At 41.2% G+C, this 24,323-nt stretch overlaps 1 protein-coding gene across 2 annotated transcripts in view; it reads left to right on the top strand.

The window, feature by feature from the left end:
- Nucleotides 1–24,024, top strand: part of LOC124171021 (segmentation protein Runt-like) — a 91,149-nt gene extending 67,125 nt beyond the window's left edge. For both annotated transcript variants that reach the window (XM_046550158.1, XM_046550156.1), the window contains 2 exons: nt 20,156–20,446; nt 23,359–24,024. In XM_046550158.1, coding sequence (XP_046406114.1) covers nt 20,156–20,446; nt 23,359–23,927 — 860 coding nt within the window. In that variant the 3' untranslated portion in view covers nt 23,928–24,024. The remainder of the gene's footprint in view (nt 1–20,155; nt 20,447–23,358) is intronic.
- Nucleotides 24,025–24,323: the final 299 nt, after the last annotated feature.

Below are 24,323 nucleotides of genomic sequence, written 5' to 3'. Positions count from 1 at the left end.
GATGCAAGTTTCTTTGTGTAGAGCAAAACTAAGAGATGTAAAAGGGAAGGGTTGGCGCTCAGGAAAAGGGTTGACTGGCTTTCGCAGTTGGGGAGTGCCCTGGCATTTGCCGCTTGACGGCTCCCCATCCCTTTCAAGCCGAGCCACAGCGCCGCGCCCCGAGAACGCCACAGACGCCCTTCCTCAGGGGGGGGGGGGGTGCGAGTCAAAAGGCCCCTCTTAACTGAATACCATTAACCTTCGATCCAGCATCGTCAAAATGATGAGTGGCAGCGCCTTTCCACAGGGGCGATAATGCTCCACGGGGCAGAGCCCTCGCAATCGGCGAGCCGGAAAAAGGAGTCAGTCCACCGCGCCCCCGCCGCACCCCGCACCCGCCAGCGTCTTAATAAGGGCAATCCTTCCCGTGCCTCCACCCACTTGCTTTCCCGAGGCCGGCATTTCTTCCTCCTCGGAGGGGCGGATAGCATATTAATACGGGCTTTTAAAAACTCCCTCCTTTCTGCACCCTAGGAGGGAGGGGTGCGGGAGCAGCAAAAGGCGCGGTACGGGGTGGGGTGCGGGCGGGAGACGAAGGAAAGGATAGGGTCCCGCACCCGGGGTGCCGCAAAGGCGAGGGCGAATCAAGGGGTGCGGCCGGCCGGGGTGCGGCGGGAGGGTGCGGGAGGCGCGTGATGGCTGCGCGGGCGCCTCGCTTCCACGCCGTAGTGATCGCGGCCTGCCGAGAGATGGCAGCAGCGTGCACTCTGGAGGTGGCGGCGCGGCAAGCCGGGCGCTAAGCTTCCGCGCCCGCTCCCCTACCCCCGCCGCACCCGGACGGGGGCCCGCCCCGAGCCTGCGCCCTCAGCCGCCGCGCCGCCGGCCGCAGAGCAGCGGAATACGGGAGAGCCACGACGAGAGCCGCAGGCGGGCGACCAGGCGGTGGCCGGCGGGGGTAATGGGGCCGGAATGTGGGAGGGCGGTTCCACCAATGGATGCTCGGCTACGGATGAGGGAAGTTTGTAAGGAGGCGAGCGAGGAGGGGGTGTGGGGGAGAGGGAGGGTGAGGGAAGGGGTGGGGGCATCGGTGCTGGCGCCTCGAGTGGTGTGGGGGACCCTCCCCTCCCTCCCCCGCCCCCAGGCATTTCGCGCCCGAGGGAGATATAAAGCGGGCGAAATTTGTTGACTCGTGTCCGGCGAAGAAATGATGCAACTCCGGCCGAGCGTCCCTTCGCTATCCATTTCCTATTAACCTACCCTCCATCCATCCCTGTCCATCGCTAATTCTATTACATCCCCCTAGAATCTCTCTCCTCCATTTCTCTTGATTTAGACTAAGCATTTTGGCCAGGGGTCTTTCTCGTGGAACTTTCCTTCTCTTTTATTATGTCCAATCTTAACCCATTATTCCTCCGATTGAAACTAAATTATCGTGGATACTTTTCGAGTATGGGATATAACTGGTATATTTGTGTTTCTTTTCCTTTAGCATGCCCGTTTTTTTCTATGCATCCATTCCAAATTTCTACAAGCATGTGCTAATTTTCGTAGTTTGCTCGCAAACAGATGCATTATATCTCATAGCTGGAATTTTAAGTATAACATTCATGTAGGAAATTTTATCAAGTTTACAACAAATAAACTTGATCCAATGAGTCCTGTAAAATGATAATTAGCATTGCATGTGATACCAATTTATATAATATCAATTACTGCAGACTACAGTAACAAATCAATCCATTACCATTTATGCTCTTGGTGAAGGGGTTAATATGAAGGTAATCTGTTTTCCGTTGAGAACAGCCTGAAGTTTTGATAAGTAAGGAGATTCTATAGACCCGTTTTTAGCGTAATGACGCTTTCCTCCTTAGGTACTGGAATTATGACAACGGTGGAGTGGTACAAGTCGTATGAAGTTGAAAATGAATGGTTATGACGCTAAAACTTAAAAGTGAAAAAAAATAAATAATTAATTTCGCAATACTTTTTCAAAACGGATTTATTTTCCGCATATTCTGACGTCTAAACAGTAAAAGAAATGGTGTTGGCGAAAAGGAAAAAAAATGGTGACTCTGCACCACGATACGTGAAACTAACATTCAAACAGTTTTTTCCTATACCATAGCGTTAACATTGCTATAGATATTGCTTTTCTTCTTCTTTTCTTCTTCTGTGCGGGCTTCCGCCTGCTGTACTTCTCCCTATTCTGTCCTATTGGCAATTTTCTTCCGCCAACCTCTCACTCCCATCTTGCCCAGGTAACACTTGGTCCATCCATCTACTCTTGGGTCTTCCCCGTGTTCTTCCTTAAAACAGCCTACCTTTAACCATCCGTTTTGGTATCTCATCTCTCATACATTCTCTCAACATGTCCCATCCATCGTATCATCTCTGCCTTGATGAACTTCACTGTTCTTTCCTTCGATCAGCTGTTCTATATCCCCATTTTATCTTACCCTCCAACCTATGGTCGTATACTGTGCCATATATTCTACGAAGGATATTTTTTTCGAAGGTTCTGAGTCCTCCTCCATCCAACGCTGTCATTGTCCAGGTCTCTGATCAATATTACGCCACTGGTCGTACTTATGTCATTTTAAGTTTCATTGTCAGGGATCTACTTTCTATTCTACTCCTTATATATTTTAAATTGACATAGAAATCCCTATTTCTGGCTTCAATTCGTTCCCGTATGCACCTCATGAGGCTATTGTCAATAGTTATTAATGCTCCAAGGTGCTCAAAGCTCAAAGCTGCTTACACCCTGGAAGGTGTCACCATCAATTGTTAAGCCATGGATCTCTCTTTGGTTCTGTACTGTTGACATTACATACTGCTTTTCTAGTCCTACAAAACAAGTTACACTATCTTATGTTTTCCCACTCTCAAGCTAGCTCATTTATTTTTTTCACTATTCTATAGAATAATTTAGGGTAAAAAGACTAAGTTCTCTTTTCCATAAGATGCTTGCGAGGAAGTTCGCTATAATTTATAACATTATAAAATTCACAATTACGAATGAAGTTCCAACTAGCTATTTACCTTCAATGAACGTTGAAATCAAGGTGGCATTTTTACGAACGCCCTTTTTTATGTTTTCATTTGAATTTCATGTTTAAAGTTTAGTGTGATGTTCCATATGAATTGGAAACATATTTTATTCAAAACATTACAATTGCGAAAGCTTATGGAAATTAATTAACGGTTGATGGCCAAATTGCAACAATGAACTTCACAGAAAAAATTCCATCTTCTTAACGCCAAAAATAAGGATAAAATTATTTCGTGATTTAATTACTCTTTCCATTGCTCATAATATGAAATTATTTTTACACTATGACACAATTCACATTTCCGTATTCGTATTTGAAACATAAATGGCTTCATGAGTGCCAAGCACATTTTGAATGAATTTGTGGTTAGTTCGATGTTTTGGTGCTACCTTTTCTAAGGGTCAGTATTTCCATTTTCACATAACAAAAATGTCCTTCTTAATCCATAGCAGGCAGAAGTTTTGCATGCTCCAGGGGGGGTTTGAGGTGATTGAGAACCCTTGGTTGGAGCCCACGACTGGCCCCATCGACAGGCACTTTGCTGGTGGATTCGGGGGTCCTCCACTGGAAAAGTTTAGAAACTTGCTTTTTCAGCGCGAAATTACTTTTTCGAATAACCCTTTCAAAAAGTATCGTGTTGTTTTATTTCTTTACACCTTTATTTCTATGTAATATTTCTATAATGTGTAAATAAACAACTAATGAAAACATGGAATTTTGTAATTGCAAAAATCTTTGTTTCAAGTAATCTGAGTCTTTTTACTACACCTTTCATTACGCTTCACTATAGACACGAGCGTTGTGGTGGGCCTCCTAAGTTCGGGGCCCTCGACGATTGCCGACCACCCAACCTGGCTAGACCACCCCAAATCCTACTAGTGTGTGAGGGCTATGTTAAAGATTAAAGAAAACACGAGGCGACCAAAACTCCAATTTTTTTATAGAGCGCCGATATGACACGCACCGTTCTGTCTCAATTTCTGTCGTTATTGTTTTAGTATTCTACCGATTAAGGTAGGTTTCCATGGATTACTAGAAAAGAATTCTAGGATCCTCCCTCCCCATCAACCACTTCCCTCTTCAATTCCTGATGAATGTCCATTAAATCAATATGCTTTCATATTGGAAATCTCTTCCACGCAGAAGGAGCTATTCCGAGAAATTACTGCCTTTTTCGTATTTCTTTCCTAACATAAAGTCAATAAATAAGCTATCAAAAACAAGATGAAATTATTACACTTACAATAGGGAAACTTTCATTGGAATCTTATTGTGAGATGTCGCTTTGACCTAAAATTGTCCAGAGAAATACACTAACACATAAAATACAATGAACAAGCGCCACTTAGAAGAAATATTTGTATCTTGGTAAAAAATATACGGAATTCCTAATTTTTACCAAAGACCATTAGTAAAAATACCACATTCTCTATCTTTTGGAGCCTTACATTAATAACCGAGTATTTGATCAAAGACATGGGATGATGAGATTATATACGACCACCAGGAATACATTTTTCATGACTGATGCGAAAAGTAATACTGTCGAGTTGAGGAGTACGGCGCTCTATTTACATCAAAATACTCATGATAGTAATCACCATGGCATATAAAATACATGAAATAAAACATAGAAACCATCATTGTATTTTTAAATAAAGCATTTAAAATGGAGTTACACAATAAAGCATTAGTATTTCGGGGAATTACCCCAGATTTAAATCTCTTTCATCCCATATCTCATATTTACCCCCTTACATATGCAGAAAATTCGTTGGAAATACGTTGGAAGCTACCTATTCTTCGTAAAAATACATCGATGCACTCCATTCCAGTGAAATTAAAACTTGAACTTAAAATAACTTTCTTCTTAAGTTCAAAATGATAAGTTAAGTTCAATACATAAAATATAAGTAGCTCATCCAAGTGGGAATCTAAGTAACATATAAGTTCATTCCACTTGAAAGACTACTGCATGATTGTGCGCTGTTTTATTTGACATTTTTACATAGCCCACCACAGCAAAATGATAAGAAAAATCCAGCTTCTGAGAATTTTAGGCTCATTTACCAAAATAAATTACATCATTAGCGAAGCAAACTCACCCGCGGGACCCTTGGCCATAGTTTCCTCGGCGTGTCCGCAGCGCCACACTTGAGCAATGGCACGAAGTATCGGCGCGAAGACTCGCAAGAAGTCGCAGTCATATCGACCCACGGGCATTACTTTCTGTTGCTGAAACGCAGTCACTGGAAGAATGAACGAAATTGAAATTGTACAAAAAACTTCCGGTCATGTGAGAATGCTTAAAAAAATGAGTTGAAAATAATTATTCCACAGCATGTGATGTGAAGCTTGAAAGAAATGAGCACAAGGTATGATAATTAGAGGGGGCTATTGATAGCTAGAGGGAAGGGTACGAAGGAAGGGTAGTAGGAAACCCGGCGTCGGCATTAGCCCTCTCTTAACGAAAAGCGCCGAGGGGACAACGACCCATGCGACGGACGTACTGTTGAGCGTTAAGTGCCCTCCACACAACACTCAAGCAGAGATCGAGCTGTCTCTAAAATTTCTCTGCCACCACAGGGACTTCAACCTGGGCCAACACTATAAGGAGCGGCTCTCTTGCCACAACACCAAACTAAATCTCAGAAAAACCCAAAATATGTATGCGGAAAAAATGCTAGAACAAATTGTGCCGAAATGAGCAGCAATGTAAATACTGAGCAAACGAGGAAGTATGATTAGTCTTCAAAGCAGCAGCAGATTCAGATTGATGAAGGGGTAACCGATGAAAACTATCCAAAAGTTCAGAAGTACGCACTTAGATTACCGATGCAAGGAAATAATGGCAGCAATAAAAAGTGATTGAAAAAGGAATACAGAAGCAATGAGTGTGGTAAAAGAAAGTAAACATTGAGAAGAGCACAATATTCGACTGTAAAGAAATAGTGAGGTAACGGTTCTTCATGATTGAGAGATTGCACAGCTATGATTTTGTTTCCGTATACACAGCAGAAAACATTTATGCACAGGGAAGAGTACGATTAAACTGAAATATTGTTGAAACGCAGTCCCCTTTAGTCTTTAACACACCTGTTACAACAAGTGAAATCGAGCGTTATATGAAATTATTAAACAGATGAGTAGGATCTATTTTTCAATAGAAATGAACCGTCTCACACCATTTGAATTCATCAAATCACAGGTATACTTTTAATTAAAATGTTGACTCTTTATTTGCAAGGACACATATTTCACCTATTATTTTTAAATTAGTTCCACAGACTGCGGTCATAATTATTCAACCGGTAAATTGAAACGATGAACACAATATTCAAAATCTTCAATGAATGTAAGAGGATTTCTGTTTGTCTGTCCGCTATGCGTATCGTACGGATGCACGGATTGCAGCCGAAATTAGGGCATAGATGCATCTGACGCTACTGCGCCACATAGTGCTACTTTTGTTTGTATTCAACGCGTACTTTGCGTTCTTTTCTCACAACAGTTTTTTATGTCACGTCACACAACTGAGGATCGACATCCTTTCGGGTAGGCACACCCTTTGAGTCGCTCAAAGAAAAAACATAAAATCCTGCTATGTGATCATGAATTCCCACTTCTCTGAGTAATATCCTTCCTGACCAACGCCGGATTGTCTGCTAGTTTTTAATATTCGTAGAATGGGCACTCATAACTGGATAATTTTCTTAGTACCAATGCATTCATAAATGGACTTACGTAGACTCTGGCCTACCTGCAATGTAAAATTAGTACTAGGAATTCAAAGAATAAATTTTATCTGAGGAATCATAGGAAAACATGGTCGAAGATTTCCCCTAATATTAATTGCCGTGTTAATGAGTTTTTCATTGGCGAAATTCAGCACCGTGCTTAAAATGAAGGAGTAAACATTGAGGCCCTAATTTTATTAAACCCAAGTATTGAAGTTAATGGAGTGCAATTTTTCCTAACATCATATAATCAAGTTATCAGACAAGATTACATAGCTTGACCTTCCGTCACTCACAACGCATGAAGAACTCATGTACTACACGTACTTAATTAACCTCTTTGGCAATGTGATTTCATTGGTAGATGTAGTGAATACACTACACTGTAACTGACGCTCCTCATGTAAATACGATTATATGCACGCATGAATTTAAGGACGAAACGCTCAGAACGTGAAAGAAAAAATGAATAAATCTATAAGTATTTTGAGAACTTGTTTATATTCCGCAATTCTACGCGGATATCCATATTGCTACTGGCGTTCAGACAGCGTTACCGAGATGTTAAGCGAATTAGAGCTAAGAGTCGCTAAAGACTCGGAGGCTACGCGCTAGGCTTAGATTTCTTGAAAATTTGAGAATAAATATCTTTAGGAGTGACACAGACAAAATCATCTCTTTACTTCCCACTCTCTCACTTTATTTCCCAGTCCGACAGAAGCGATAAATTAAGAGAAATATTTTGCCGAACGGATAAATATGGGAATTTGCTTTTCTCCCAAACCATTAAGGACTTAAATAAATACTTATATTAATTTTGTTCCAACTATTTTTTTTATTCGTAGACGGCTAGAGTCCTAACACCACTTGTAACACGCCTTTTTATGTGGCTGACGGGGTAGTATGTAGATTTAGATGTAGAATTCCTGAAAATATCAAGAAATTGAAAAAAGTCAATACGAACTCTGTATATATCCTTGTTTAGACTCTCACCTGGTGGATATTGGTGGGACATAGAGTGGAGGCCTGAGGTGAAGTGGGCATATTCATCACCTCTAGCATCGGGGGGCATCGGAGCACAAGGAGAGACACGCGGGCCGCCAAAAAGGTGTGGGGCGGGACGGCGGGAGGACGGAGGCCCGCATTGCCCCTCCCGCCCCCCCCCCCGTCCCACCCCCGACGCCGCTAATGCTATTCTTCTGAGAGGTCGATAGTCACCAAGTACCGGGCGAATTAATGCCCTTAGCGGGGCGACCCTCTCCCGGGTCCCCATGGGGACGCCTCCAGACGCGGCCCCCTCCACCCCCCCCGGGGGCCGGGCGACGGTGTCAAAGGGGCGCGCCTAACGGAATTAGCGCGAGGCTCCGTGTGCAGCGCCCCCCAAGGCAACTCCCCTCACTTCACGCCGCCTCTTTCTAATCAGACCTTGCCTCTCGAGTGCGGGCCCCCGGGCGGCAAACTAATGAGGACTTTCCTGTCACAAATTGGTCTTCAGCCTCCAGGACCCTTCCTCGCTCTCTGCCCCCTTCCTCGTGTGGGGGTGGGGTGGCGCCCCCACCGCCCCCCGAGCGAGCGCCACAACTCCCCCGCCCCACTCTCTGCCCCCTTCAAGATTGACCGCCCGCCCGCCAGCCACCAGACCCCGGCCCGCTGGGAAATACACGCCTTCCGCACGGACGCGTTTTTTTCCCTTCCAATTCAAAATCTAATTCTTTCCTTGAGTCAAGACAAAGAAAATCGAGGAGTTTCCATTGATTCCGCGGATTGGTTACCCTCCTTAGCTTATCTTTTTGGATACATACCCTCGGTGAGTTCAGAATGCTGAGAAAGAAGGCCATTTTAAATACTTCTTAGGAGCACAATAAAGGAAGTTAGGGAGCCTGATTTCACGAGCCGCATTCCTTCTTTGACCTACTTTTCGTTTTTTTTTGATACTGTACTTTATCATGCCTTAAATGTATCAGTATCCTTGGTTTAGGTCATTTTTATTTTGCCATCGGTCATGAAAAAGGAAAAGATTAAAACATTGAACAACAACATTTTTTTTTAACTATTTAAATTTTAAAGGCAAAGTGAGGTGACTTTCATGGGCATAGAATGCTTCCATGTAGCTAATCGATCGCCATTGCAAATTCTTCAGTACACACAATATTCTGAAGGGAAAAATGTGATTCATGTCATTCACAATACACACCTGAAGAAGCATAACTTTCATGCTAAGTAATCACTAGTTCCACATGAATCTGAAGTTTCAAAAACTAAGAAAATTCTTCATATACCGAATTTTCAACATTACTCTTATTCACGATAGCTTGCAATCAAATTTACAGCATTACATTTATACACAAATATCACGCCATAGACGTGAAATAATATTCGATTGTAAAAAACAAATGACTTCGGTCCAATTACACATTCCCCTAGCTAAAACAAATTGGCATGAGTGATATTACGATAACACCTTCTAAAACGCCATTGCAGAGATATTAAAAAATTAATAGGAAAATTGTAATCAGATTACGTTCAGAACGGAATGAAATCAGTTGAAGCTTCAGCTTGTTTAAATTGCTCACATTCATAGTTAAACCATCTCTGTTAAATCCACACTTATAATTTTAAAGACTGACCTGGATTTCAACTCAGTTGCCTAAGTAGCATCCCAGATGCCAAAAAACTAGTTTGATAATTGATTTTGAAAACAAAGTAAATCTTTAGCATTACGGTTACTCAAACTTTCAACTATTTTTTAATCTACAATCCCTGTCACTTTGGTGCACACGATCTATATTTTTTATCCTAAATGGCTGATATGTATTTGCTCCAATTTCATTTGGCCAAAGAGTCTTCCCATTTGTATATTTTGGTTCATAAACCGGAACAATTTCATTAAAGCTTCACGGTTTTGTATCAATTGAAATTATTGTTAGAATACAGAAATGGATGTCCATTGAATTTATTCGTAACCAATGGTATGGAAAAATTATTTATACGCCTATAATCTTTTTCTCAAGCTAACGCTTAACCTATTATTCTATTAGCCATTTTGACTTCCCCCTAGTTAAAATCTCGGTTTCTCTCTCATGAAGTATGAAGCACTTAGGCAATGATATATTATATTTATTGTGATTCTAAGGTATTGATACGGTGTAGACTAAACAATATTTTGTTTAACTAAGATGTCAAATAAATAGTGCCACGTAGCGTGATAAATAATATATGATTACTAAACTGAAGACTAATCTCAACTCCAAAAAAAGTAGAAAAACAGAGTGAACGTGCCAGAAGATCATATTCTTCCGCATTCGATGAATGAAATAGAACAGTATATCCTTTTGCATAGAAATAGTTCCCTTTTACACTTTAAAATTCCATACTTTCAGAAATAATCAATAGTTATCCTATGCATTATGAATAAACGATCTATATTTTTAATCCTGAATGGTTGATATACATTTGCCCCGATTTCACCGCAAAGTCTCTAAAGAAATATCCTCATAACTGGGAATAAAATCTTTATAGATTTTTAGATAGATGTATTCGATGAAATTGCAATTTTTAAATCCTCGTCTTATTATTCAAGGGAGACTGTAGACATACTCAGCAATTGGTATGCTGGAAACAACATTTTGGGTATTCGTGGTGGCAAAAATTCTCAGTGTATCTGTTTACTTAACTATCATAGGGCGTAAATGGCAATAATTATCTTCCTCCGCAACTATTTTAACACCTGATAATGTACTGGCAACAATACTTTATTTCTTCTCGAATTGAACCATTTTTAGCGCATTTTTACACAAAAGTTTTCTCTTACTGAGAAAAAGTAGACGATACCATTTGTTAACATTATGGTGTTCGAAGGATGGTAAAACATACTTACGCATATCTTAAAAAAATGTCGCAAGTAAACATTATGGGACTTGATCAGGGCTAAGTAAAAACATTGAAAAGTTTTTCAATTCCATTCCATCTTTTACACATATAAAAGAGGATGTCTGTTCGTCTGTCCGCTATGCGTTTCCATACGGCAGCACGGATTACGACTGAAATTAGAACATAGGTGTATCTCATGCTCCCAAACTCTGTAGTGATACTTTTGGTTCCGTCCGACGCGTTCTTTGCGTCGTTTTCTCATTACTGTTTGTTATGCCACGTCATATAACTTTTGCGGTTGGCTATCCTGCTGAGAAGGAACACCTCTTGACACGCTCAAAGAGAAAACATTAAAATCTTATATGATCATCAAATCCAAGTTCCAAGTTTCCCAGTTAACCGGGTACTATCCCTCCCGAGCAACGCCGGGTGGCCGGCGATTTTATATTATATATTATGACAAGGAAGAGTTGACACCGGTAGAGGTTGTACCGATTACAGAATCAAGGTTAGTGAGAAGAGCGTTTTGCTTTACAGAGCATATACGAGCACTTAAATATCGTAATCCTATTTCGGGGCTCCATTGTGTGAAAAAAAGGGGAGCGAAGGGCGGATACGACAGTCTCAGGGGAGAGCAAGAAAGTGGCTGAGAGGGGTTGGTCAGAGGAACAAACCACGCGGGACTTGGGGGTCTATAGCTGTAGAGGTGAATGAAGTCGCAGTATAAAAAAAAGAATAAGGGTGGAAAAAAAACAATTCTAAACTCAACCTCTACGGATAATTTCCACCCAATGTTGGCTTCCAACAACTAGGGGCTATCCTCAAATGTCGGCTGCTCTTTCACCACAATTTGTAACCCATATGACACGTATTTATGAGGAAAAACTGGTGAAAAGATTGTGGGAAATCAAATTTACGGCCCTTCCTCTTAAATCCTCTTGGATCTTGGAGTTTGAAAACCCAGATAACAGAAGTAGAATGCGAATGGCACCCTTGAATAACGCAAACACATTAAGGTTTCAAAAAAAGCCGCGGGAATTTCATACCCGTTAGTTCAAGCATGTGGAATAATAATGAGAAATATTCCAAGAAAAATGTGTGTTACGGTTGATTGTATTCGAAAGGGTAAATTTTTATTCTAAAACGCCCGTATTATCTTGATAAGATAGTGAAGCTTATCAAAATATAGATAATCACGAGGTTAATAGTGTATCCTTCTCAAAAAGCAACAGTAATAGCTTACAATATATCATATGTGCTAGAACACTATGATTAATCGTTACTAGGTGCATATGTATCGTTATAGAAAAAATTGATTTGAATCCTTCTTGTGATATTTGATCTTACATCGAAAAAATACCATAATAACTCATCACTTACGCGTCATTATAAGATTTCTGTTAACTCTTAATTATTGGTGGTCAGGTAAGAACACAAGGAGTGAAACATAAAAAATTCAGGGTTAAAACATAAAAATATAAATCACCAACCTACCAGCGAGTCAAAACTTCATACGGAGTGCTATTACAAAACAATATAAGAGGCGCCATATTTTAATGTCATCCAACAGTAATTTCGATTCATCCGAAAAGGTCCTTTGCTGACGCCTAATATGAGGGAATAATTCTGCAATAAAATTCGGACACAGTAGATAGAATTGCTTGAAGAACTTGGGTAACGCCCATAACCCAATGCAGGATATCACATCGTTAACACCGTAAATTAAATCTTAGGCATAATAGTAACTTCGTAAGCACTTTCCGTAGCAAGCTTAGTTCGCTTTCTGGACTAGATTTATTCGGCACGATAGTTCTTCCGCTTTGAATTCAACCGTGAGATATGGAAGAAGCCGGTGAAAACGTCGTCCAAACCAAAACCGTCAAAAAAGAGAAAAGGAACGCCTGGAACATCCTATGAAAGAGATGTAACGTCACATTTAGGAGGTCGCCTCGTAAAATTTAGGCCAATTTTTGAGAGGAAAATTTGGATCGTGAAATAAATATTTTTCGTCGCTGATAAGTTGAAATTTAAAATTTTTAAATTTTTAATATTCATATTTACACTTAAACCATTAACCCATTGTGACCCATTGTTGCTTCTACGTAACATAAAAATGTATGTATTTTTAAAATAATGATAAATATTTTTAAAATTTACTACAGAATAATCTGCTTTTTAATTCAAATACGGATGTTGAAAAAATTAAATAAAAGAAGACATAAAATTAAATGAACGATTAAATAAACAAACTTCCCATTAACCAAGAAAAATTAGACCACATTTTGAAACTCCATCTTATCCCTTTAAGACTTTCTGCCGGGAATTTCTAAAATAAACAAATGAAGGTGGTACACTGAAACAGGGGAATATATGAACCTGTTAAGTCAAAATAAGTCAATTAGCGATCCATTGCATTGCTAAGCTCTAAGTAAAATGGAGTTAAAGTACATGTTCACTCAAAAATTTATGGATATTTGTCTACACCAAATTTCATTACATCCATTTCTGTCGGACAAGAAGTCCATCTGAATCACAGAAAGTTGCATCTTATCCCAAAATAACCTCTTCAGGAGTCAACCTGGTTCAATGGATACGGTGCAACATTCACTTGAATATCGGTAGAGCAGTCAATTAGTTTAGTTAAGAAAATGACGATCGGATGGAATTGTCTCCGACGAATTCTGCTTGAGGGAACTATTGTATAAATGAACTATCACAATTGAATTTTCCGGAAATGAATTTCTGCAGGACTGAGGTGGCTTTATACATATCAATGGTAAAAAGAGTCTTGGGCGTATAGACCCAGTGACAGCAGTACATTCCAACGAGATCTCTTCAGGGTCTCGGTCCAGTTCAACATGCTATGATGACACAAATTATGCTGGGACTGAAGAGGTTAAGGTATATCATTCATAAACAAGTTTCGATATGTAGATGCGGCCAAAGAGGTGTATTCCCGCGGGATCACTGTAGCGTCTCGATCCAGTTCAGCATATCAAGATGACACGAATGAACAAGAAAGAGAGTGGGTCGGAAGAGGATGTTTCCATCGCGCGGAGTCGGCCTCCTCGGGAGCAGCAAGAGGGGTGCGGGATCGATCATCTTGAAATGGAGCAGTGCAGCGTCCCGCGGGGATCGCACCAAAGGGGTTGGGAGGCGGTTGTGGGCGGGGTTGGGATGGGGAGGAGGAAGGAAGGGGTGGAGGGGGAAATGACTCGACTCACAGCAAATTTAAGACTCCTCATGGTGGAGAGGTCGATTAACCACCGGGGATCGGTTTGGTGTGGAGGCTAGAGTGTTGGCTTCCTATCCCGAGGGCTCGGGTTTAAGTCCCGGCGGTGGCAGAGAAATTTCTGAGACTGCCGGATCCCTGCTTGAAGGTTGTGTGGAAGATATTTCAAGCGCAACACTCCATCCATCGGATTGGACGTTAAGCTGTGGTCTCCTTGGTGCATTTCGTTAAGAGCAGGCTAATGCCGACGCCGGGTTTCTCTCCACCCTTTCTTCCATACCCTTCTTCCGCGGTGCAAATAACCTCGGCTGTCGGTCGCGTCCTCCAATCAGCGTCGATTGATAACCCTCTTAGATTTCACTGTTCCCTTCCGTATACGGCCGCTACCTGTCCTCTTATAGCAAATACTTGAACTACTTCCTAATAAATATTCCAATAGCGTCATGCCTTCGATGTATACCAATTACAATTTCGAAACCCTTAACGCGAAAAGCAATAGAAAAATATTCCAACGAGTGACTTGATGACGAATGAAAGCTTGTATGTAACACAACAACCATAGGAACTTATTGAGAAAAAAAGGGACATCAACAATCACTAAAGGAAGAAAAAAGTGCACAATTTGTCAAAATATTCTACATTTTCATTTTACATATTATTCAAACGCTGGCAGTTTTCTTCGACAAATTTTATTAGAAATACTTCTCGTGAAAACTTTGGGATTATAGTCGGCGCAAATCAATCTGTCTGTCAGTCTGGAGGTATTGCACCCAATAATGTTCGCGTGAGTAAAAACGTAATTTGCATATGTTAACATTTGCGGAGATGCCACTGTTTGATTGCAGCATACCTCTCCCAAAATTGTGCTTTAATATGTTTTAGTTATTACAATACAAAGCATCACAAATACTTACATAAGGTATGAAACCAAAAGAAAGTGCTTACGAAACGAAAAGAAAGTCTTTAAATACGCATCAAATAATCTTCTCTTAACGATTTCCAAATGGGACAAAAAATCAAATTCACTATAAATATAATCGGGTGTTTTCCCGGCGTAGGTGTTGGATGAAAAGTTCTCGGGCTTTCCACCGGGTAATATAATCCTTCTCCGCCGACGCGACGTTTCGATGTCCATCAGGGGCATCATCCTCAGGGCAACTGAGTGATCAGAAGATCAGAGTCACTCAGTTACCCTGAGGATGATGCCCCTGATGGGCATCGAAACGTCGGCGGAGAAGGATTTTATTACCCGGTGGAAAGCCCGAGAACCTTTCATCCAAATTCACTAGGTTTGAGGGATAAAAGTATAAGAAGTTCGTTTTCCTATCATATTTCCGACGATAGTATCTCATCAAAACCCGATTTATTGCTTGGAATTTGTAGAGTAGCTACCATTTTTTAAAACCAATATAACTGCACAAGTCAAGCTGCAACAAAATAAAAATTAAGGAGAAAGATTGGGAGAAATTTTTGCGATGAGTCTTTACAAGTTGGCATGGGTAAAGTGCTTTATCTACGGTAATAGCCAACTCCCGTTATACAGGATATTCAATCAATTCCATATTTGTAGATATGCATGGAACCAACCTCGCGCTCGTCTTATTTCCTTTCTACCGATAGAGTGATAAATGGCTTGGATAAATGCTAACGCCTGTGAAAGATTATCTGTGCATCTCTTTTTTGAATAGCAATTTCATAGCTATAACATATTGGACCAATAAAAAAAACTGCCGTGGTAAAAATTTGTCTGTAACGTATTAATGGCAGACCTATTGAGTATATCGAGATAAAAATACCGCTAGATGGAAATAGAGGTACAAAATAAATATGATTGAAGGCTCTTAATGAAGGAGTTATAAATTTTAGCGGTAAGAGGTAAAAAGTGGTTGAAAAATATATCCCAAAAGACATAGAAAGACTTCCGAAAAATTTAAGCGGTTGGTCAAGGAACAAAACATTCAACAACTGCATCAATACCTCGCAAAGGGTATTTTTTCGAACCCTTTCCTCACTTTTAACTGCCACCGCTGGCCACCTATTCTATTAAAACACGTCTGCGTAAGCACGTGGGTGGAACTTGAAACTCTTTTCCTCGGGATATAAGTAGATTAGCCAAATTCTAAGCCACGCATATATCTTCTACTGCAAATTATTTTCACGGTCGCCTTATCCTCCCCTATGACCAGGAAATGAATTTTCTCAAACTTTCAGATTAAATGAGGCATGATATGAATAAACTCATCCCAAATCACAGCGTTCTCCATCGCCGCTATTCTCCGATCAGGAATTTTTATTTGCACATTCCGTTCTGTACACTAATTTGCCAACTGACTTTTGGTGGAATAGATATCTGTAGTAAATTATTAGCTCAGTTTTGGGCGAATTTTTTTGAGCTTCGGAAATGTCATCTTCTTATTTTACGCCAGCAATTATTTTAACGAACTTATAATAACTAGACTATTCCAAGCGAAACTCTGTCCTTGTTTATTTTGTGAAATAGAAATCATTAACCTTTCAAGACATTTTAAAAAAGCCAAGCCGATATTTCAATTTCTATGCAGTCATCTTTACGCTAAATGTGACTGAAGGGGTATCTATACCTATGTCGGCTTTTATAACAGCTGAACAATACCGAAGAATGCTGAATATATGATGGATCGACCGAGTTAGTAATAAGGAAGCGCTAGAAGATTGGGAGGAGAGGGAACTTGTCTGAAAACCTTGAGGAGAAGACTTTGTTGGCCACATAATGAGACATAATAACCTGATGAAAACAATCGTAGAAGGACTGGTGGAAGGGAAAAAGGTCAATGGACTACCCCGAATGAGTTAACTAATGATGACGATGATGAGAACATTCCAATGGATGCAATGTCGACGAAACCCATCAAGGATGTGAGATTACTCGGTGAGAGTACCCCTGATAATATCAATTCCATCGGACCAATGACTATATATTATGTTAAATTATTATTATTAGTAAAAAATAGATTTATCATAAATAGTGATACCTCAATATCCTCCATACAACCAAGTGTTTGATGCAATGGAAATAAAGTCTTCAATCGAAATTTCTGCTCAAACCAAAATTTATGAATTCATAGAAGAGGCATCGAAAAAGAGAAAATATAACGCGTAATTTCTTCCTTAAAAATGCTGTCGACGATATAAGCCCATCAGATCCTTCAAGTCATTTAGTATTGAGCCATTTCAACCTTGATCTTAAGCATGAAATAGTTTCACGCTTGACGTGGTGGAAATGCGACATATCTATGAAAAAAAAACAAACAAAAAATGGTACTTTACACGCTATAATATGTAACTACACTACCGACCACAGGGAAGAGAGGTATGAAGAGCTGCGAAAAAACAATCTGAGCATCGTTGAATAATGATGATGATGATGATGAAAAATATCGATTCCAAACGAAGTATCATGGCATATATTCCGAACGATCGCTCACTACTTCGCGAGCAGTCCTTCATTCTCCAGGATCCGCTCCTGATCCATCCGCCCCCGGCCGCTGCCTCTAACCGCCTCCAAGAGGACACGAGGTGGCCCCTCAAGGCGCCCCCCACCATTCCCTCACCAAGATGAAGCGCCACCGGGGCCCGCCTTTCGGAACCACTTCTCTGTTTGCATGTAATTAAAATATCGACTTTTTTGACCTTTTCCTCGGCTCAGGGATTACGTCGGCTCTCTCGAGAGGGAGTGGAGGTTTGCGGGTGGGGGAGGGGTGTGGGGAGGGAGGGGGAGGGAGGGGGCGGGAAGTCGAGCGAGCGGGGAGAAGTAATTTGATTCGCCCTTGTTTGAGAGAGCGACGGTGAAAAGCGAAGGAAGAAGAGAGGACGTGCTCGGGAGCAAGAAGAGGTTGTTTGCAGCGGCGTGGAAAAGGGGACCCCTCTTAATTACCATCGCCCGGGGCAATGTGGGCCCCGCCCCCTCACTTTGCTCGGACCCCGATGGATGGGGGAAGACACCTGTGCGGGCCCCACAAACGCCGTGACGACTTCCACGGCGGGAAGAGGATGAACTCGCACCCCATGGACATGCACTGCTTAACCATCATCCCGCCCCCTCCCTATCGTTAACTCAGCCCTGGAATTTCAACCCTACGGGGGAGATATAAGCCTTTATACTTCTTTTTTTTATTTCAAGCGTAACTTCCCGCGCCGTATATTTTCCCTCTGGTGCTGAGATGCATAAAAACTTTTTACGCATAAGAGAGCCTCGCCATTTTTTTAGTATGGAATTTTTTATTCCTATGTCATGCTTCCTTTGCGTTCTTTTTTCTTCCGTTGCCATTTCAAATCGCCACTCTTAAAAGACGGATATATTTATTCAATATATTGATACATTATATGCATTTAAATCACATAATCATTCACTATTCATTCATTGCTGTAACTTGACTTGTGTGGCCATCTTGGTTTAATAAATGCATTCTTCGCAAAAGCAAAAATTCATCATTCATCATACCATATTCAGCAATTTGATCAGGAATCCTGTTAAAAGATGCTAAAACAAAGGATAATTTTGGAAAAGTATTTTATGAGATTTATTAATTAAGTAAAATATGAAAAAGGGGAATTGAAATATTATTTTTGTGTTTCCATAGAAGTTTTAAAATTAAGTGAAACATTACTCGACTCGTATAACTTTTGGAATTAATATCTTTAGTTTATACGTAGACACCAATCAAAATAAAGTCTTCTGATCTATAATTTGAATTATTATCTCAAATGACAAGCAATCTTTTCTTATGCTTAAGGATATGAGCTGGAAAAATCCACAGGAGGAGGGATATCAGATTAAAACATAACGTTTTTTTTCACACTGGGAATATTTTTGAGACAGAAAACAGAGAAGCCGAAGGGGTACGATGAACGTTCACACGCAAAAACCTGGAAAATAATGCAAGGATATTATTATTATTAAAATATTTCTGTCGGTAAGGCCAGGTTTGATTGGAAAAGTTGACGCATAATTTCGGCCTGCCCACCTTCCAATGTTGGATTTCCCTCCTGAATTGTTATAAGTGCAGATTGCTATTCATTCTGTACATGTACCTATTCTATTCTCCTCCTTAGCTAATTTCTCTTGCATAACAACAAGATCCTCAGCATCTCCTCTTCGTATGGGACCCGCCTATATCTATATGGAGCCCGACTCCATCTATAACCTAAGTGTCCTCATTCATAATTTCAATGAAAATATACCGGAGCACCCATGATAAAATGAAGGTTGGCGAAAACATTTAATAAATAACTGTGGGAGTGTAGTGAATATTAGACTACTGGTAAGCTCAAACAGCATACTCCGCACCATAAGCCTCTATTATACTGACGAGAATGATTTTTTGTTAGGTCAGCGATTGTAATATCTATTTATTGCGAGATAATTGTAACGTTATTCTTCGATTTAGCTACACGGCATCAGATACACCAATTTTGAGAATATGGTATCAGAGTAGGCATCTATGCATTGAAAAATTGAGGCATGACTATCGATCATCCCCCTCCCCATATTTAAATTCTCTTCTGAATTTGTAACGCTGCGTCATTTCTATCTTCAAGAGTTGATACAGCGTTTCCAGTACTCCTCCGGGCAGCCTCATCTGACACCAGAGCGTCGCATTTGTTGCCAACGCCTAAAACCCCGGCGTATTCAGGGCAGGATATTTTTAATTTTCTGACTTAAAAAAACTGAGTGATGACTAGATTCAATACACTGCACCATTCCACCCTTCACTCCCAAAAAGACCCCTCCCTACCATACGTTTTCCCCACCTCACCAACTTACTTTAAGTTTCGCCCTACTCCTGTCCACGGTAAATATACAAGAGTACGAGACTGAGCCCACCAGATTTGATAATATCACAGTGTGTCGAAAACAGCCGTCAATAAATTGTTTTGAAAAACTGACAAACTCCAAAATCATTTTACTCTACAAGATGGAACGGTTCGACCTAGGTACCTTTTGTGTGAGGAAACCTGGCATTGAACTCGTTCAAAATATTTCAAGGCGCCAAAGAGGCTCGAATGATATTACACGAGATTTGAGGAGAAAGATATCTATTTCGTATAGCAAATAAAATGGTTGAGAACATTTGTGAGTAGTATATTGGTACCTTTACTACACATAAAACTGGACACACACGATGAAATTAGGAATGTATTAATATTGAGAGATGATTACATCGTTGAATCGACTTCAATGTGCATGCACAAACGTGAGGTGAGTCGACGTACACTTTCATGTGAATTGTGGTTCTGTTTCGCAGGTATCGCGCACCACCTGGGCATCGTGGGAGGCGGAGACGCGGCCTGGGGAGGCTTCCGGGGGCACGGTGGGGGCGGGGGCGCGCCCCCCTACCCGCCCTACCTGGGCGCGGGGCTGCCTCCGTGCGCGGCCGCCGCTGCCGCCGCAGCCGCCGCCGCAGCGGCCGCCGCCGCTGGACTCCACGGCTCCACCTTCCCGCGGGCGCTCGCCTACTCGTCGGCCGCCGATGTCGACGGCACGGCGCTCGCACCCGACCGCCTCCCGCCGCCACCGTCCACCTCACCCGTCAACGGTACGCACGTCAACGTGTTCACACGTTTTGAACCTGGAGTAGACCTTATGTTTTTAATCCGTTCCGGAGAACCAATCGAAAAGATAAATCAGTATTAAATGTATTAGTGCATATAAATTTTACTATGAAATTGCTAACCTTCGTGGTCCATATGCTGTAAATTAATAAAACTTTTTGGTTTACCTGCGTCTTGTGGATTAGAAGTCAAGAATACAACGTCCAAGTATACCTTACGTTTTTAATCCGTTCCGAAGTACCAATTATAAAGACGAATCTGGGCGAGGAATCAGTTTGAAATGTATTGATGAATGGAGTCAAAGTATGTATCACAATCAGTATCCCATACTTGAGACTGACTTTATGTACTAACATAAACAAAAATACTGCAGGAAGTAACCACAAACTGTAAATTTTAAGCAGAACTCTGTAGAACCCCACTTTGAATTGTAATCCCATCATTCTTTTTTTATTTATTATTTTTTGTGTTGGCCCAAGTAAAATATACTTCCCTTTACTGAGGACCTTTTTTTCTAATCCCTGTGACATGTCAAAGATAAAATAACTTGGAAAACTGTAGTAGGTGTTTTATTCACATTGGCAGTAACAAAACCTACCTGCAAAAAACTATTGAACTTATGAAAAATATAACGAATCAACACTACTCTTTGAAGACACTATGGTTATGCAGCAATAAATTCCACTCCTAGCACTCACACTGTATACATCATGTCAGCCAACCTCAAAAAGTAAAATGTCCTCTTTCGTTCCAAGTTTGATTCCTGTCCCAAGTATGGGCTATTGACTGCAATAATTTGATAATTAAATAATCTCTGAATGTATTATTGCCATCAAGTATTCATATTTTTTTACTAAGAATGGATAAAGAGAATATACATCATAATCACTTTTATAAGGCAGAGAATGTGAGAGTTTCTTCCGCATTTGAATAATTACACAGCCCTTCAGTTTGATTCATTTCATAAAGCAGCAGTGCTAGGATTATTAATCAGATACAATAATAAAATTTATTCTAGAGAAGAGAAGTGGAAAGCTCAATGTCAATGCAGGGGACGATGCTTCAGAGGCAATAAAATAAAAAGAGCTTAAACGTGGGAGGTGCAAGGTAAGACAATAGGGTCGAAAGCAGTTGAGCAGGGAAAAGTTTGCGAAGAGAAAAGCTGGGAAAAAATGTGCGGAAAGTGATACAAAAAGAAACGGTGAAGGATGGAGAAATTCGTTGTCAGGCTAGGTGGTGGCGGCGTCTCGTACGCAAGTTTAGATGCTTTATGCACTGTGGGGCGCCGTCAAAAGCCTGAATATATTTATAGTGGCAAAATATTAAAAATATCTTTTCCATCACCAATGTCACCAACAGAAGATGATAGAAAGTATGGCTTGCAAATAATGCAAAGTATTATTTACGAAAAATGTGTACTTTCAAAAATGTGTGCTTTTCTTTTCCTCATAGGTGAAGGAATTGAAAATTCTGATTCACACGACTAGCATAACAAGCAAGTGATACAACTCGAAGGCTGCAACAGAAAATAATTTCCCACATGGACCGAAGAATCGAGTAAACTTTGAGAAGGAATCTAATTTGTTTTTTCAGTACAAATATTTGTGAGGAATGTAACTTCAATACCATAAATAAGAATCTCGCTGAACAGTAAACATAGGCCTATGAAAATCAAATTTGTGGAGATGAGTATTACGTGAAGTTGACCAGAAAACTGGAATTGTATTGAGAGAATTTCATATTTTCAAACATCTAAAGGAGGAATAACGACTGAAATATTTATAAATAAAGTCCACCTATAATATTGAGATAGTTATTTAATTAAGCTTTTGTGGTACTTCAGTAATCACAGCAACAAAAATTCCAGGAAATAGATAATATCATTTCACATATTGATGTACTTAATATATTTATTCTTCATATATAATTTCCAAATTTTAGACAGTTTCAAACACGTCACATTGATAATTCATTTCCTGTCACTCTACAGTATTGAGCGAAAACAAGAACTGGGAAGGCTGAAACGAAGAGAAATATGGAATTCATGGAAGTTAAAGCTGATAAAATTTTACACATATGCTATAAATATTCGAATAAATCCGTTTAATAAAATTAAGAAACACTTGCAAGTAGTCAGTACCAGCATACTTGTAGTTATCATGAGTCAATGTTAAATAAGTAACCAGCGCAAAATAAAATAAAAATTTTAAACAATATTTATCTCATTGTCAGTATTCAATTGGTTAAAGTAGATTCATATAAAGCAATTTGCAGATTACACCATCCTGTCTCCCCTCCAAACTTGGACTTCCCTTTCCAATGGCCAATAGGGTCTACTCCTCTTAATTCAACCCGTAAATACCATTCTCTTTCTTTCCCTCCGTCGCTTACCTAAGATACCAGACTTTCCTATAGCACTTTACAACATACAATCCCGGCTCATTACCCATCAATCCATACCTTCTGTCTCCTCCTTATCTCATCTAGAAGCTTCCCCTCCTTACCCACCAAGTATGTCACATCGTATTTCCGATTCCTGTCCGTCTACTTCACTTTCTCCATTCTTCTCCACACGCATATGCCAAACACCTCTAGTCTTTTATCGTCCTCCATCCTAAGTATCAATTTTTGCCAATCCTAAATAGCCTTACTCCAAGAAAGGTTATTCAGTCGCCTTCACTAACTCTTGCACAACAATCCTTTCATCAGCTCATTCATTTTCATGACTGACTATTAAGCTTAAGTAATTCTCTTACTGAAGTCCTTTCTGCCGAACACATTTTCAATCAGTAACAAAGCATTAAAGATGATTCAGAAAAAAAACCATCGGAAGCTTCTGGTTTGCGGCAACTATAGCTATGTGGCTAGCACTAACGATGACCCTTTTCCTTTCTAGTGGTCGAGCCTGGGAGGACGTCACAGGACCAGAGCGGGGGGGCCTCTCCGCCCCTTCCGGCCGCCGCATCCCCCGAGCCGGAGCCAGCCCCAGCCCCGCGCCCGCCCTCCTCCACGCCCTCCACCGCCTCCACCGCCTCCAACCGGCCAAACGGCGGCGGGGACAGCGCGGCGGCGGCGGAGCGGCCGCTGCACCCGCTCCCGCTCGCCACGCTCATCGGCTCCTCGGGCCACCCGCTGGGCGCCCTGCACAGCGGCCTGCTCGCGCCCCACGGGCCTTATTACGCCCCGCCGGCCGCCGCCGCCGCGGCCCTCTTCCTCAACGCCCCTCTCCTACCACCATCGCTCCTCTACTCGCAGCTGTACGGGTCGCCGCACCAGTTCCGGCCTCCGGCGGACGCCCCAGCGGCCGAAGGAGGCGACGAGGGCCGCCCCCAGGATGAGAAGGGGTGGGCAGGGCACCGTGGAGGCGGGGGCAGCGACGACCCGGCGCTGCTCAACGGACTGGCGGCCTCCAAGACGGCCGCCCCCAAGACCACCCGCCACTCGGACGTGTGGAGGCCCTACTGAGTTGCTCTGTGTGGCCCCATCCTCATATGGACATATTGCACAAGGACACGGACAAAAATATTGCTAAATTATTATTGTTTATCTCTCGATGGAATTTAATGCCTACTTCTGGAAAAAAAATAAATTCTGCTCGTCTATGCACAGTGTTTCCTAAATGTTTGTGCGTCATTTTTATAGCTAAGACATGTTGATTGTGAATTAGCAAAGAGGAGTTCTATTGCCTTCACCGTGAACCAGGTGTGAGGTGTAGGAAATTCAAGTATCTCATGGAATCATGTGTGGAGAAATTGACACCTCAGTAATGCATGCTTGGAATATGTGTAAGGTTAGTAGGTACAAGAATGCGGGTGACTTCCAACCGGAGAGCCAGCCATTAAAACCATTATTGAAATATGC

The sequence above is a fragment of the Ischnura elegans genome, chromosome X (assembly GCF_921293095.1).
Source record: "Ischnura elegans chromosome X, ioIscEleg1.1, whole genome shotgun sequence".
Taxonomy (NCBI): Eukaryota; Metazoa; Arthropoda; class Insecta; order Odonata; family Coenagrionidae; genus Ischnura; species Ischnura elegans.
This window is presented reverse-complemented; position numbering and strand designations above follow the sequence as displayed.